Source organism: Phaenicophaeus curvirostris, chromosome 5 (assembly GCF_032191515.1).
Source record: "Phaenicophaeus curvirostris isolate KB17595 chromosome 5, BPBGC_Pcur_1.0, whole genome shotgun sequence".
In the NCBI taxonomy this organism is placed as follows: Eukaryota; Metazoa; Chordata; class Aves; order Cuculiformes; family Cuculidae; genus Phaenicophaeus; species Phaenicophaeus curvirostris.
The window spans coordinates 67,048,861-67,064,682 of NC_091396.1; the positions used below are offsets into that span (position 1 = coordinate 67,048,861).

Sequence of the window (15,822 nt, forward strand, 5' to 3'; positions counted from 1 at the left end):
CAGCAAATCAAGCCCGTGTGCTCGCAAATCAAACCTTGTGTTGGGCCTCTCAGCGGTGTTACTTGTCAGCTGCAGCCTTTTGGCTGTGATAGTGTGCTGGCAGCTGCTCTGGTTCCTCATCCTTTGCCTTTAACATCCCCTAATCACAATTCCATCCTTAGATATCCATACTTAAATCAGACACTTGTTTCATGCAATCACAGAATCGTTGAGGTTGGAAAAGCCCTCTCAGCTCATCCAGTCCGACTGCCAGCCCAACCCCACCATGCTGACTAAACAATGTCCTGAGGTGCCACGTCTGCACGTTTTTTGAACTTCTCTAGGGCTGGGGACTCCACCACCTCCCTGGCAGCCTCTGCCACTGCCCAAGAACCCTTTTTTTGAAGAAATATTTTCCATTGTCCAATCTAAACCTGCCCTGGTACAACTTGAGGCCGTTTCCTCCCATCCTGTTGCCTGCCACTTGGTTGAAGAGAGATCAGCACCCACTTCTCTACAACCTCCTTTCAAGCAGTTGTAGACAGTGATGAGATCTCCCCTCAGCCTCCTCTTCTCCTGACTAAACAGCTATTCCTCGTAAGTCTTGTGCTCCAAAACCTTTGGTTTTTTCCATTGAAACTGTCATGGAGTCAGTGACTGAAGGTCAGGAACTGCAGCTACAAATGGGAGGCAGATGTTATTGAAGTCTCCTGAAGGCTTCCAGTATCCCAGTGTCAGTTGGCAGATTTGTCACTGGAATGTTTAGTGATAGTTCTGTACTAGGTCTGGTTTTGAACTGTGACAGTTAGGCTTAAGGTTTTTATTAACACCAAAAAAGCTTGTCTTATACCTTTGTATATGACAACAAAATCGCAGTGCCTGAAATGAAAGGATTTTGAGGGGAGGAAGAGGAGAGATCAAAGGTAGGATGTTTGAGTTGCACACACCCTCAGAGGAAAATGAATCTAAAAAGGGCAGTGGCTCTTGAGCTGATGCTGTTACCTGGCACTGAAATGCTCAGTAAACTCAACAAAGTTATGAGATAGGGAGAAAGAGTTAAGTTTTTCTATTTACTATCTTATTTACCCACCTTATTACTCAGAAATTGTCATGCTCAGTCTCTTTGGTTAAGTCGTTTCTGTACAGACTAGTGGAAGTTCCTTGGAAGAAGAAACTCCTGAAAGAATCATAGAGTCATAGAATCATGGAATGGTTTGTGTTGGAAGGGATCTCAAAGCCCATCCAGCCTCAGCCCCTGCCATGGGCAAGGTCACCTCCCACTGGATCAGGGGCTCCAAGCCCCATCCAGCCTGGCCTTAAACCCCTCCAGGGATGGGGCAGCCACCACTGCTCCAGGCAACCTGGGCCAGGGCCTCCCCACCCTCACAGGAGGACCTTTCTTTCTAAGATCTCATTTAAATCTGCCCCATCTAGTACTTGGGAAGCTCCACAGTTCAGTATCTGAGGAGTCAGACTTTAGACTTAGACGATTTTCAGTGCTTCTGGTCACAAAGGTTCTTATTGTCCCTGCCCTTGGCAGGGGGGTTGGAACTGGATGGTCTTTAAGGTCCCTTCTGACCCAAACCATTCCATGATCCTACGTTTCTATTACCGAACCCTACAGCTGACCCTTTCCTAGCACCATCCAGGGCAAACAAAAGGCTGAATGTAAGAAGGGGAAACAAGCTACAAAACCATGCAGGATAAAATCTGCTTCCCCTTTGGCCTCTGAAGCAGTTCATGCCATCTCCCACTGTGCGGGGTGGAAGAGTTGGGATCAACAGATCAATCAGTAGGTGCCAACCTCAGCCCAGACTCTTTGTAAGCAGCTGGGATGGTGCTCCTGATCCTCAAGTTATCCATTCTGGAGCCTTGCGTAAGGCTTCTGTATGGCAGCCAGGGAGAAAAAGCAAGCGTGGAGCAAACAGACACAGCCCGCATGTAAACAAGCAGAGCCAACCATGGCATTAAAATCGGCATTTTACAATGTGTGTACGTCTGTCCCAGAAAGCAGGAATGAGCGGCAGTAAAGGCATAAAGAAGATAATACACTGACCATGTTCCCTGCTGAGGGAATAGCACTTCAAAGGCTGCAATTACCAGGTTCCTTTTGTGTGAGATGGGCTGGCGGCTGCCACAGCGTGTACAGAGTGTGCAGTGAGGCCTGGGGGGGCAAAGGGGGACAGGAATGGAGTCCCCATCCCTGGAGGGACTCAAAAACTGGGCAGGTGAGGTGCTGAGGGATCTGGTTTAGCAGTGGATAGGGACAAGTGGACTCGATGATCTCAGAGGCCTTTTCCAACCAAGCAGTTCTTTGACTCTGCGACTGAGCACCAGCTCTATGGGTTGAAGTCCTCTTTGTTACTGTGTCAATGAAGTGACTGTTTCTGATATTAATGCCACCTGAGATAAACCTCAAAAATCAGAGAAATGAAGGTCTTTATTTTCAGCATTTTCTCCTCTCCCAATTTCAATCACCCCTTCCACATTAGCGAATTGATAAAGCTGGTGGTAATGAATAAACTCTGTGTGTTCTTGTTCGTGCTCCCTTGCTTTGCATTTGTTCCTGCAGTTCAGTTGATCACCAGGTTTGTCCATGGAGGAAAAGGTGTGCACAGAGACTGGAGGCAGATGTATCATCATAATTAGAAGCACTCTCCTTCTCTAACCAAAATTAAACAACTCCTGTTCTTGATTTGATTAAATTGCTATTGATTTTATGCTATCCTTCTACTTCAAAGGCTCTTTCATAAGTTTGATCTGTTTGCAGTACCAGAAGGACACACAATTCTTGTCTTGCCCCATCACTACCCAAGTGTGTTCTTTAGCTCTGTGAGCTTCTCTTTGAGAAGTACAGCAACAAGAGCAAAAATCCCATCACTTGGCAATCCTCTTCTGCTGTTTCTTCGCATGTCAGATTCTTTTGTCTCCCTCACTTTAGTTTTTTGTTTGATTTTTTCTTCTTATTATTTTTTGAAGGAGTTTGCTGAAATTGGGTATCATACGGTTGGACTCGATGATCCAGTGGGTCTCTTCCAACCTGGTTATTCTGTGTGATTCTGTGTATATCAGTAAGTGCAGTAAAACCAGGAAGCATTGAAGAACAAATAGTTCTGTGCTTAAAATGGCTTGGATTCATTGGAGGGAAACATCTCAGAGCAGAAGTATTGGGCCACAGCTCATGGTTCTGTGCTCATCTTTACTCACTTTATAAGATGAGGACAGCTGTCCCACCAGATGACTGACAAGCTGGAATTGCAGAGAGAGATGGATAATCATCTGTAGCGCTGTTATCCGTACAAGTTCTCTGCCCATCTCCCTGCTCTGAGAGGTCCGAAACCACAACAGACGTAGCAGAAACAGCTTTCGTGCACCAAAATGTGCTTGTCCCAGGGCCTGTTTTCTGGTATCTGGAGGTCATTCTAAGCTATCGATAATCAATTCTGATTTATGTTCTTTGTTCCGTTTGTCTTGATGAAATGTCGTTTTGGGAATTCTTCTCCGCCAGGTTCTCTGTGATTACTCTGCTCCCTCCTTTTCAGATCAGACAACTCAAAATTGACACAGACCTGTGAATTTTACAATTACTCAGTATTTCTTCAATGGCTGTTCTGTCCAGCACTGCAATCCTCTTTTACTGCCTTTTTCTGAAATATACCAATTCCTTTTTGGACTTTAGTGGCTTTTGGACGCCTTTCCAGTTACCCATGCTATTTCATATGGTTGTGGTGAGGTCTTGGATGCCTGATAAATTCTGAGTTCATCTCCTGTTTGAATTCAACCTGCATAATAACGCACAATGCCTTCTCTAGTGATTATGCTTTTCATTGGTTTCAGGATATCACTACACAAAACTTCCCAATACAGTAGGTGGAGGCTTTTTAAGGTATTTGAACTACCCTGGTTGTGAATTATGTTTTTCAGCCAGTGGCATGTCTTCTCCAGGATCCCATCAGCATCTCCTTCTGTAGTCTTGCCTGCCCCAAACAAGCTGCTGCCGCTGTCCGTAGGAGCATGAACATCAACTGTAAAGCAATCTGCAGTGATCTTAGCAGCAGCAGGGTCTCGTCCTTCCCTGCCCACTTCCCTCTCCCACACTTCCAGTAAAGCAGGAGTTATCCTGCCCCCATTGTCCATCATTTCTTACATAAACCCACAGAACCTTTGGGCACTCGAAAGTTTCTTTTGCGCCAGCAGCTTTGTTGGCAGTGAACAGAGGGACAGTTGATAGGGGTGGATTTAAGGTCTCACAGCTGGCTGGACTGCCCTGGTCAATGTGGTGCTTCTGGTTCTTTCCTTCTTACCCTTAAATGGAGGTCATTCCTCCAAGAACCAACAAATTCCTGCTAGCTACAGTCTAAATCCACCTTCTTCTCTCCCTTCAGGCTATTTCTTATTCTCTTCCCAGTTCAAAGGAAAGGGGAATACTTTGCTTCTGGAGAAAAACAAGGAAAATAACATTAATGATTTTAGTGACGTGTCTGTCTTTGGGCATACGCTGCATTCATTACTCATAGACTGTTCTTAAAGGTAACTACCCTTAAATGAGCACGTGCTGTGTCACGTGAAAGGGAGACACTGTTGTCAAGTACAAAGTTCAACAGGACATGGTAATGACAGAATCACAGGGTGGGTTGGGTGGGAAGGGACCTCGAAGCCCATCCCATCCATCCCCCTTGCTAAGGACAGGGACACCTCCCTCTGGATCGGGGGCTCCAAGCCCCATCCAACCTGGCCTTGAACCCCTCTGGGGATGGGGCAGCCACCACTGCTCTGGGCAACCTGGGCCAGGCCTCCCCACCCTCACAGCAAAGCATTTCTTCCTAAGATCTCCCCTCTTTAATCTTAAAACGATTCCCTCTCATCCTATCCCTGCCCTCCCTGATCAAGAGCCCCTCCCCAGCTTTCTTGGACCCCGTTTCAGTGCTGGAAGCTGCTTGATAGTCTCCCCAGAGCCTTCTCTTCTCCAGGCAGAACAACCCCAACTCTCTCAGCCTGTGCTCCAGGCAGAGATGCTCCAGTCCTCAAATTGTCTTCGTAGCCCTGCTGTTCATTATTCGTTACTTATTTCTCTTAATGTAGGCAGTGTATTTTAGAAATGTCTTTGTATCTTTTTCTGAAGTTTGCTTTTAGACTTGAAAGCTCTTCTCTGCCTGCAAAGTGAGTTTCAGTAATCTCTGAATTGTGGCTTTGCACAATTTAACTTCTTTGTTTCTCAAACTGCAAATTTGGTTTCTGGTTGCACGTTCAGCCTTTCAGGCTACACACATGCCTCATTTGCGCCTGTCTCCAGAGCCTGTAGGTATTGGATGTATGTTCATCTCTGTCTGTCTGTCACTTTGTTTAGAGGATGCTTTCCCCCAAACAATGGTTTAATAGATAAATTTATCTATAATCATGACACATGAACCCCAGTTTGATACTTGTTCCTGCCATCGGATTCTCTCTGGTTTTATTTGTGGCAGTAAGAAGGCATTTTTCCTTCTCACTGGAACCATACAAAGGACTTTTTATTCCATGTGTTCTTTTTCTTAAACAGATAACCTTTTTCTGTTCCTGTTTTTCCCTCTGTAGGCCAAAAGCAAACACCCTGTCATGAGAATTGTTTTCTGTCACCTGAGGAATTTGAAACATGGGACCGACTTTACAGGATTAAGGAAAGCGATGGAATAAAGCAACCGACATTGCCCCCAGTTCGGTTTGAAACCTTAGAAAACCTGGAAGAAACATCAGTAAGTCGAACATAATGTTTCCTTTGATGTAAGGCCTGAAGGATTCCTTAAGGAACAAAGTGAAGGAGCTCCAAATTAAAAAAGCAATTTAGAAAATGATATGTTCAGATTTGAGGTTAAGACTTTAGCAATTAGATGTTTGGAATGAGCCTTTGAGATTAGGTCTGGAAATTAAAAATGCATTTAGAAGTCTCTCAGTATCCATTCAGTTCTGTTTCTAAGCATTCTGTGCTGTGTCCATGACAGTGTTGTATCCAAGCTGTTTCATTCCCTTGTTTATCATAGAATCACAGAATCACGGGATGGTTGGGTTGGAAGGGACTTCAAAGCCCATCCAGTTCCACCCCCTGCCATGGGCAGGAACACCTCATGCTCAAAGCCCCATCCAAGCTGGCCTTGAATCCCTCCAGGGATGGGGCAGCCTCAAAGAAAACTCCCAGTTTTACCAGCTCTTTTCTGATTCAGAGAAAAAATGTGGAGTCTTTGTGCCACTTCACCACTGAAAACCACCTGTTTTCCATGAAAAGCCTTGGCAACACAAGGCATGAGTTTTGGGTTTTTTTTTAAATCAGACCTAAACCTTTTCCAGATACTCGTATACATTCAGAATCCTTGCTGTCCCCAACAGAGCAGGAGGTGTTAGTGCTGCTGGACAACTTCCTGACTATAGTTTCTTTGCTGATCTTCATTTCAAGGTGCAGAAGCCCAAGGAGGAGGCAACTCATGAGCTTTCCTTGTCTGAATGGAGGCTTTGGCAGAATCGCCCCTTTCCTACGGCGGTGGTTGATCACTCGGATCGTTGCTACCATTTCATCAGCGTTATGGAAATGATCGAGCGGATGAGAGACGAGCAGGTGAGGTGTTGGCGTGTGCCTCGCCGGGCACTTAGTGCACAGTCAGGGTGTTTAAAACCAATCAGAGCTCTCATTCCATCTGGTCAGCTAAAACCAAAAGAGGGGAAGTTTTTGCGTGGGGTGAAGTCAGACACTGTGACATGGATAATGGGTGTTTTATTTTGATTCAAAGTGTCTCCCATGGGCTGTAATTCCTAATCTTTTCCACAGGAGTTGCTTAAAAAAAGTGTTTCCCTAAACAGAAAAACTCCCGCCCATAAATTATTCTTTATTTAATAGATCCAAGTCTCAATTTTATACAAAAAGACGTGAAATATAAGATGTGGGGCTGTTTAGCCTGGAGAAAAGGAGGCTGAGGGGAGACCTCATCGCTATCTACAGCTCCCCGAAAGGACATTGTGGAGAGGTGGGTGTTGGGCTCTTCCTCACAGTGACAGGCAATAGGACGAGAGGGAATGGCCTCAAGTTGCACCAAGGCAGGGTTAGATTAGACATCAGGAAAAATTTCTTCCCCAAATGGGTTCCCAGGCCCTGGCAGAGGCTGCCCAGGGAGGTGATAGAGTCCCGTAAAAATGATGTAGGGATGTATTGCATGTTTTAAGGTGTTGGGGCTTTGGGTTTGTTTTCTCTGAAAGCTCTAATTAACAACCTAATTGCTCCTAAGAATTAAAGGATAAGAGGAGAGCAGTGAAACATGGATAGAAGGCATTTGGGAGGTGAGGATTCTGTTTGCTCACGGTTCCGGACAGCAGATATGCTGGCACATGCAAGGAAATGTGTAGAGAGGTGGACCTCGTGGCAGTACCTGGAGGCTGCAGTTGTTCATCACACTATTTGTTCCTCCAGTTCAGCTCTTCTGTGTCCCACACCTGTTGCTTCTCAGTGTGTTGAAGTTTTTTAGGTCATCAGAAGCTGTTGCTAAGCTGCTGGAGTTTCCTGAATAACCAGGCTAATCAAGGGAGAGAATGGAGACATTGTAGTCCTGCTTCTTGCTAGGGAAGGGCATTAATGGGAAGCTGTCAATAGACCTTTGGAGCTAAGATAAGCTTCTCCACTTCATCACAGAACAATGACTTTCTTGACTTCTTTGAGAGCCCTTGTTCCCGAGGCAGGGTCAGGAACTACTGCCCTGGGAGAGGGCTTTGGGGGGACTTCAGGGATGGCAGCTGAAGGAAGGCAAGTGACAAAGAAATGTGTGAAGAACTTGGAGTTGCCCTTCTAGGTGGGGACTTCCCTCCTTCATCAGATTGGGCAGGTGAGGCATTTGCGACTGCAGTTCCTTTTGTGAAAGTGCCCTGATCCCTGAAGCCTGTTCAGGTGCCCCAGTGCCTCCGAAGATGTGGATGCTGAACCAATATCTGGCACCTTTAAAACAACTTACCGAGCGGATTTGGTAGCCACCACAGGAGTCTTCAGTCTTCTTCCCCAAACTCTGCTGAAGTAGGTGCCAAAAATGATAATCAAAGCAAGCTTTTGGAGAGCTTTTTACAGAGAGTGGTCTGCTTGCCGTCCCTCATGGGAAGGAGACAGCCCAGCTCACCCACCACTGCTCAAGGGGATGTCCCATCAGCAGGCAGGGCACAAACCGTGGCTTTTACATTGTGGCCATCACTCAATGTTTTGCCTGGCTCTGATGGTGGGCATCAGCACAGCATGGTGGACATAGCACTGTGTTCTCCTCTTTCATCTCAAAACCGTTACCCCTCATCTTGTCACCACACTCCGTGACCGAGAAGAATCACTTTCATGGCCCTGCTGGCCACTGTCCTGCTGATGGAGCCTGGGTGTGATCGTCTTTGTTGCCACTAGGGCATACTGCTGTCCCATTTTTCTCTTCTGTTTTTTGCCATCCTTGGGGGACCCTCTGGGCAGCAGCCCTGCCCTCTGGCATGTCACCTGCCTCCCCTTGGCTGGTGTCACCTGCAGCCCTATTGACTTTGCTCTCAGTGCTAGAGTCAAAGCCAGCCATAAAGATGTTGAACCCCGAAGACCTCTAGGAAGCTCTCCATGCAGGTAGCTGCTGGCAAGGCTTCAAATCACTCTTCAAGGTGGTCCCACCAGCTTTGCACCCACCCCTGTCGTCCACTTGTTCAATCTGTATCTCAGGAGCTCTGCTATGAGACTGTGCTAGACGCTTTGCTAAAGCCGAGGTGAACAGCACTGACTGCTCTCCTCTTGACTTCCACCTTCATAAAAGCCACTCAAGCTCTCCATCTGCAGGCGTTCCACGTGCTTCTTGAGGTGCTCACTTGTAAGCTTGACTGTTTCCTTACCAGCTGGCTTTGAGGTTTGTACTTTAAACTTACAATTGGAATGAATGAAGCATTCTGAACATTAGGAAAAAAAATTTCACAGAAAGGGTCATTGGGCACTGGCAGAGGCTGCCCAGGGAGGTGGTTGAGTCACCTTCCCTGGAGGGGTTTAAGGCACAGGTGGGCGAGGTGCTGAGGGACATGGTTTAGTGTTTGATAGGAATGGTTGGACTCGATGATCCGGTGGGTCTCTTCCAACCCAGTGATTCCTGTAATATTCCAGTGTCAATACAGTGAGATTTTCCTTATCATCCAGCATTCCCAACGCTACTGTCCATGTCAGGGTCTGCAGAGGAGTCAGAGTGCCCTGCCAGGAGCTGGTTGTGCCGCGCTGCCCATAGCCCAGACTTCAGGGAGCTGCAGGTGCTTCACTTTAGCAGTCACTGCTGCACTGATGGTTTTCCTTTTTGTAGACCACTTGTTTTAGGAGAAAATTCTAATTAAAAATTACAAATGTAGAGCAAAATGAAAGGAAGGTAGCAATTTGTAGGCAACATTTTGAATATCTGCATGCTTACTAAGGCAGGTTTGTGTCCAGGGAGCCTTGGCTGTGGTGCAGCCCTGCTGCTGTGTGGGTGTGAGCGGCTGTGTGAGCGCAATTCCACTGACTGAGGGAACCAGGATGGGGTGAATTCCAGGTTCCTGCTCTACAGACTGTTTTGGCAGGCACTTCTGGTGAGGATTGTTTCTACAGGGGTTGGTCTTTAGGCACCTTTGCTTTACCACAGTGTTTAGGTGTGTTTTGAAAGCGTTATTATGGGACAGTGGGGTAGGAGAAAGGGCTCTTTCTCCAGCCTCTGGGAAATTTCTCTTTGGCAGAAGTGAAGCCTGTACAAATCTACCTCAGCTGTTAATCTGATATGAAAATGCGTGGATGGAAATGATTTGTTTTAGCAGGGACTCAGAGGTTTTGCATGTGTGTCCCAGGTCCCCACTGTCAATTTTCCATAACCCGATGCAGCACTGCAGATCCATAAGATGTTAACTTACGGTCCTTGATGGCAGAGAGGGTTCAGACAAACACGAGTCAAAGCTGTTTCTTTAAACAACTGAGAGATTGAACTTCACGCCTCAGCTCTATTGATTATTTTCTTACTGAGGGGTAAAATAGAAATCCAGGCAAATCGTTATTTTACTGTGAATAACCAAGTGATCTGGAAGCCTCCGATTCTGCTAATTATTTCCTGGGAAGAATCTCACACAGAGATCAGCAATAACTGAGCAGCATCTGGCTCGGGAGGTGTTTGTGTGCTCTTTCTGGTTGTTTTCTTTTCTAGTCCAGAAGCAAACTCAGGAATTCATGGTTGGGAACTTTTCCTTTCTCTGTACTCAGTCAGTGATTCCAAGAAACCTCCATGCAATTGTGTTTTGCATAATAGATTTTCAAGGGTCAATTAAAAGGTTTACATGATTTTAAAGAGATGAAATGAAAATGTTTGGAGAAAAACTGTTCATATTGTATTTATATGCTCTTAAAAACTTAGAGAAGAGTTTGGCACAATCAAAAGAACAAAAAAGTAAAAGCAATCCCGATTACAAACCCCACGGCAGGTACCTCCACGGCAGCAAAGCCTTTAATACCATAGGGCTTTATTCCTACAGCAACGAGAGCCAGGCAGATGGGACGAGATTTGCTCCCAGCTACAAGAAGGGATTTTTTGTGTAACGTGGGAACAAATCAAGTTGTCCTGGTGCAAAATAACACAACAGCTTGTAAGCATTTTGGAAAACAGAGCTGTGCTCTTTGGGAAAAAGATCAGGATAAAGTGATAGTTTGTATGGCAATGTTTTTTATGCACCTGCCGGAGGGATCAGTACAGGAACTATCAAAGTGCAAGTGTGTTTTTTCTGGGAGGCAGGAGAGACTTAATGACTTTTACAAGTCGTGATGTGGTCCAGTGTGGGACCTTTGATTTCCCACTTGGAAGCTGGTGATGTGAAGTTACAGACAGAGCAATTATTCTCCCTGGAAAGGCAAAGGAAACCCTGGAGACTCACATTGGAAGGATTATCATAGAATCATGGAATGGTTTGGGTTGGAAGGGACCTGAAAGCCCATCCAGTTCTACCCCCTGCCATGGGCAGGGACACCTCCCACTGGATCAGGTTGCTCCAAGCCCCATCCAACCTTGCCTTGAACACCTCCAGTACTGGGTGAAAGACACCGCTGGTGTTCATGCTGATGCAGAACTTCACTGGATTGTGTACCCAGGTGGCTAACAGCATGGGCAGCGTGGGCTCCTTGGGATTTAACGCTCAGCACAAAGCTGGAAATCCGAAAGCCTTTCTCCCCTGGATCTTACCAAGACCTGTTCTGAAAATAGGCTCTGGTTTGTGTTAGAAGAGACTTCTGTGACAATTGTTCGTGATGTTTTTCCCACTCTTTCAATCCAGCTATTGACTAAAGAACCTGTAGTCGTTAAAATCTATATCATGTGTGTTTGCAGACTTATATGTTCACTTTGGAAAAGCAAAGTCACCAGGGTTTGGCAGACGTCTGAGTCTCATTTGGAAATGAACATCCAAAGCGGCTTAGGAGGAGAGAGAGGTGCATTTTAATTTTCATAGTAGTTGCCTTAAATTTAAGTCCTACGAAACAGTGCATGTGTATTTATACTTGCATTTATGTCTTAAAGATGAAAATTTTAACAACTTCGGTTTACTTTTTCTTTTTCATTTTCTATATTAAACCCCTTTGCTTTGTTAACTGAACTAGTGATTCTAAGCAAGTCATTGATTTATCACACTGAGGTAAGAGAGGTGCCTGGTCTCTGCTCCTGCATGACCTGTTTACTGAGCAGCCACTGCACCCAGGAGCTTACGGGGTTGTGAAGGGGCTGACCAGGCCATCAAAGAGTCTACAGGTTATGCACATTCAGGCTGAACTGGGATAATTACAGTTCTCTCCTTTTCACTCCATCGATATTAACTGGACTCAACAGGAAAAAGGCTCTTGTTTGGCTGAAAGTGTTCTGAGTGATGAAGTTGAACCAGAACAGTTGTGTAACCCCGTAAGACTGCAACTGGGTCACTCTGGTTTGTCCTAGATGCTAAATTTGTCTGCTGGACTGGGCTGCGGTCCTGGCACACAGTGGTTCTGCTGGACTGCTTCCTATTTATTGCCCAAGTTAGGATATAACCATGGGTATACGGGTGGCCTGACCAAGCTCTTTGGTGGATGTCTTCTCACTCCCGTTTTCTGAGTTGTACCGAGTTGCTTTTCCACACAAGAAATGTCCCCGTTTAAGTTTCTTTAAAGAAGAAACTGGCAGAGGCTTTTCAGAAGCCTTTCAGAAAGCTGGGAAGATGCTGCGCATGAGGGCATCTCAACATTTTTGCTTGTTGGTCTCTTCAAAGAAAGCTAAGGGGTTTGTAAGGTCTGATGTTTTTGTCTTCAAAAGCAATGCTGTCACTTCTGAAGAAGGTGCATCCCATCATTATGTCATCTGTTATACCTTCTGACTGATTCCATGTGGAGATGAGGTTAGCGACCTATTAGCTTCCTCCCTGACCATTAACAAATGGCATCGCGTTTGCCACATCCTGGTTCCTGAGGTATCTCACAGGAGATTACACACCGCCGTCCCCAATTTGGGAACTCCACGGTGGAGGTTCTCTAGGTCTCTGGCTGACGTGATATGATTCTGTCACCTCTTACCATCCTGAACACACAGCTTTGTGTTTGGCCACGTGCAAACAGAAATGCTTTGCTCCTGTCTGCTCCCCTTTGCTCCGTTGGGCCTGGAATTCTCCTTTTATCTCTCTTCCTGCAGGTTTGATTGGTTTGGGAACGCTTCGCTTTGGGTACTTAAAAAAATCAGGACAGTGTAGGGCCAAGAGGGAGCGGTGCCTCTTAGAAAAGTCTTGGGTGGACAAGAGCATCACCTGCTTCTGTTTTGGTGAGGTTTAGTGTTTTGGGAGTTGATGCTTTAATCCATTTAATATACACTGCGATCTTACGGCAGCTGGATACTTTAATTGAAGTGTTACACAACGGGTAGTCATTACTTACATAAACCTAAACATGCCATTATCAACACCGTTATCTTGTAAACCAACTGTGTCATCTCCTGAGATGACATTTGTAAGGTTAATTAGATCAGGCTGTGCTGGTGGTTGGTTGTTATATCTCTTGGATTCCATACAGACTTTCATATCTTCATTCCGTTATTTTGATTAAGCTTGAGGGAAACTAATAATTGAGAACGTACACATATCAAAATAGTCCCTTAACCCTTTCATAGTCATTGCTTTCTGTACTGATTTGGTATTAAGACCTGTTACAAGTTGGCCTGTATGGTGCGGAGATCTCCTTGGAGATCTCACTCTAAACAATCCTAAATTTTAGTTCCTGCTGAAGTGTCTGTAAATGGAGAGCCTAGGCCTAGGCAGTGAGTGTGCAGCAGCTGAGGAACACTTGTCATGACCCACGGAACAGGCATTCCAGAGCCCTTTGGAGATGAATCTCTAGCAGTTGAACTTCCCATGTGTCCAGAGGAGGCCCCGGAGATGATCTGAGGGCTGGAGCATCTCCCATATGAGGACAGGCTGAGAGAGTTTGGGTTGTTCACCATGGAGAAGAGAAAGCTGCGGGGAGATCTTAGAGCAGCTTCCAGTACTGAAAGAGGCTGCAGGAAAGCTGGAGAGGGGCTTTTTCCAAGGGCCTGGAGTGACAGGATGAGGGGAATTGGCTTTAAATTGGAAGGGAGAAGATTTAGATTAGACATTAGGAAGAAATTCTTCACAATGAGGGTGGGGAGGCCCTGTCCCAGGTTGCCCAGAGCAGTGGTGGCTGCCCCATCCCTGGATGGGTTCAAGGCCAGGTTGGATGGGGCTTGGAGCCCCTGATCCAGTGGGAGGTGTCCCTGCCCATGGCAGAGTGTGGAACTGGATGGGCTTTGAGGTCCCTTCCGACTCAAACCATTCTATGATGCTGCTATTCTTCCCCTGCTTTGCCACGCTACCATCTGGACTGTGCAGAAACGGCGTACGTTGTCGCTGAGACATGGGTGTCCTCACTGCCAGCAGGATTTGCCACCAGCTGTGCCCCAACCCCAAAACAGCCCCAAAACGGGTTCCTCCTTGTTCCTTCTGCATGTCATCCTTCCTGTGGCACGTGTATGATGTTTGGGATAACATCTGAATAGTGATTTCATTGTTGCTGTACTGAGAGGGAAAAAGCGCTGGTAGTACTGGGTGCTACGCTTTGTCTGCTGCAGCCAGGGAGGATCCAAACCTGTGTTAGGGTGTGATCAGTCCTTAAATGCACAGGAGACAGCTTCACATCCTGTCCTCAGGAATATGTTTAGATAAGCCAGGCAGCAGTAATGTCAGATGTGGTTATTTCTTCCTTGTGTGATGGCGCAGATTGACTTTCCAGAGTCAAACCTTTTTCTGTGATTTGCTCCTTTAGCTCTGTAGGGAGGCTGGCAGTGAAAGGTTGCTTAACAGCAGTCCCAGGTGAACCACCCATGGAAACGCAGAATTTCTTCACAATGTCTTTTGCAGAGACGCCCCAGGGGGTCCCAGTTTTATTAGGATGTTGGTGTTACAGTGTCAGTGCTTAGAACAGCTCTGGAACTCGCTTAGTTACACAGAGCTCAAGCACTGAAGAAACGAGAAGTCATGTTCTCTGTGAATGAAGAGCAGGGGTTGCGCCCAAGGAGAAGAGCCTGCATGTTGCTTGGGTACCTTTGATAGGGAGTGAAGGATCTTGCTCGTGAGGAGCTGGAGAAGGGTGGGATGCTGCTGGAAGAGAGAAATGCTGTCGGAGTTTGAACAGTGATTATCAGCACGAGGCCAAGTAGAACAGCTCTAATGGTGTTCTCATGGTTCAGTGAGGAGGGCTCAGGAGGTTATCGTTGTGAGGAGCTTATTTTTTTCCTACTTACATATGGTAAGACAGAAAATCATAGAGTCGTTGAGGTTGGAAAAGACCCCTAAGCTCATCCAGTCCAACCATTGGATTATGGCCCCACTGTGCCAACTAAACTGTGTCCCCGAGTGCCATGGCCGCGTGCTTTTTGAACCCCTCCAGGGATGGAGACTCCCCAGCTGCACTCGGCAGCCTCTGCCAGGGCTTCACCACTCTGTCAGGAAAGGTGTTTTCTCTAATATTGAATCTAACCTTCCCTGGTGCAGCTTAAGGCCATTTCCTCTCGTCCTGTCACTTGTTACTTGTATAGGAAGTGGGTAACCTTACTGTAAAAATAATTTTATCACCCATTATTCTATAAAGGTCCTCTGTATAATTGCAGGGATTCATCTGAGTGAACCGACAGAAACCAGTGGTCCCTTCTCTTTAGATCTTGCCTCCTCATTTTATTTTTCATCAGAGAAACAGGTCAGAACACTGAAGGAGTGCTTCAAACCACGGCTTTAGAGACTCATTTGACTCTGATTGTTCCTTTTGGAGACTGCATGCCTTAATTTTGAAATCTTTCTGTAAAAGAGAGAATGAGAAGGACAATAAACAGCTTTTCAGCCCAGGCATTCTTTGTGTGGATACCTGACTAGGAGTGATGTCAAAGCCCATTGTGCTTTTCTCAAGTGTCTTTTTAGAAGAGGCAGTTGCCTGGGTCAGGCCCTTTTTGAACAGAAGATTAATGAGCATCCACGGAGTAAAAATAGGTTGAGAGTATGTAAGTGAGAAGTTCTCAATGTGCCATCAATGGCAAGAGCCAAATTACCAAAAACAACACAAAGAGAAGAGAGCTTTTGGCTCGCTTGTGCTGGAATAAGGGCTCCTTCTGCTCACAGCACCTCTCAGTTCGTTGCTCCTTCCAGAACCATGGCCCGTAGTGTCAGCTTGCCCAAGGACATAACCATTGCCCTCTTTATTGGCAAAGGGAGGTTGCTGTCAATGTTCTGTGAGCCACATCTTAACCCCAAACAGGGATGTTCAGCGCAGAATACTGGGTGTTGATGCTCTGTTAAGTGCTGTCC

General features: G+C 46.1%; 1 protein-coding gene across 1 annotated transcript in view; it reads left to right on the plus strand.

Annotated features, from left to right (window-relative positions):
- Positions 1 to 15,822, plus strand: part of FANCM (FA complementation group M) — a 69,701-nt gene that overhangs the window by 42,643 nt on the left and 11,236 nt on the right. The window contains 2 exon segments of the mRNA XM_069856739.1: positions 5,554 to 5,711; positions 6,407 to 6,565. Coding sequence (XP_069712840.1) covers positions 5,554 to 5,711; positions 6,407 to 6,565 — 317 coding nt within the window.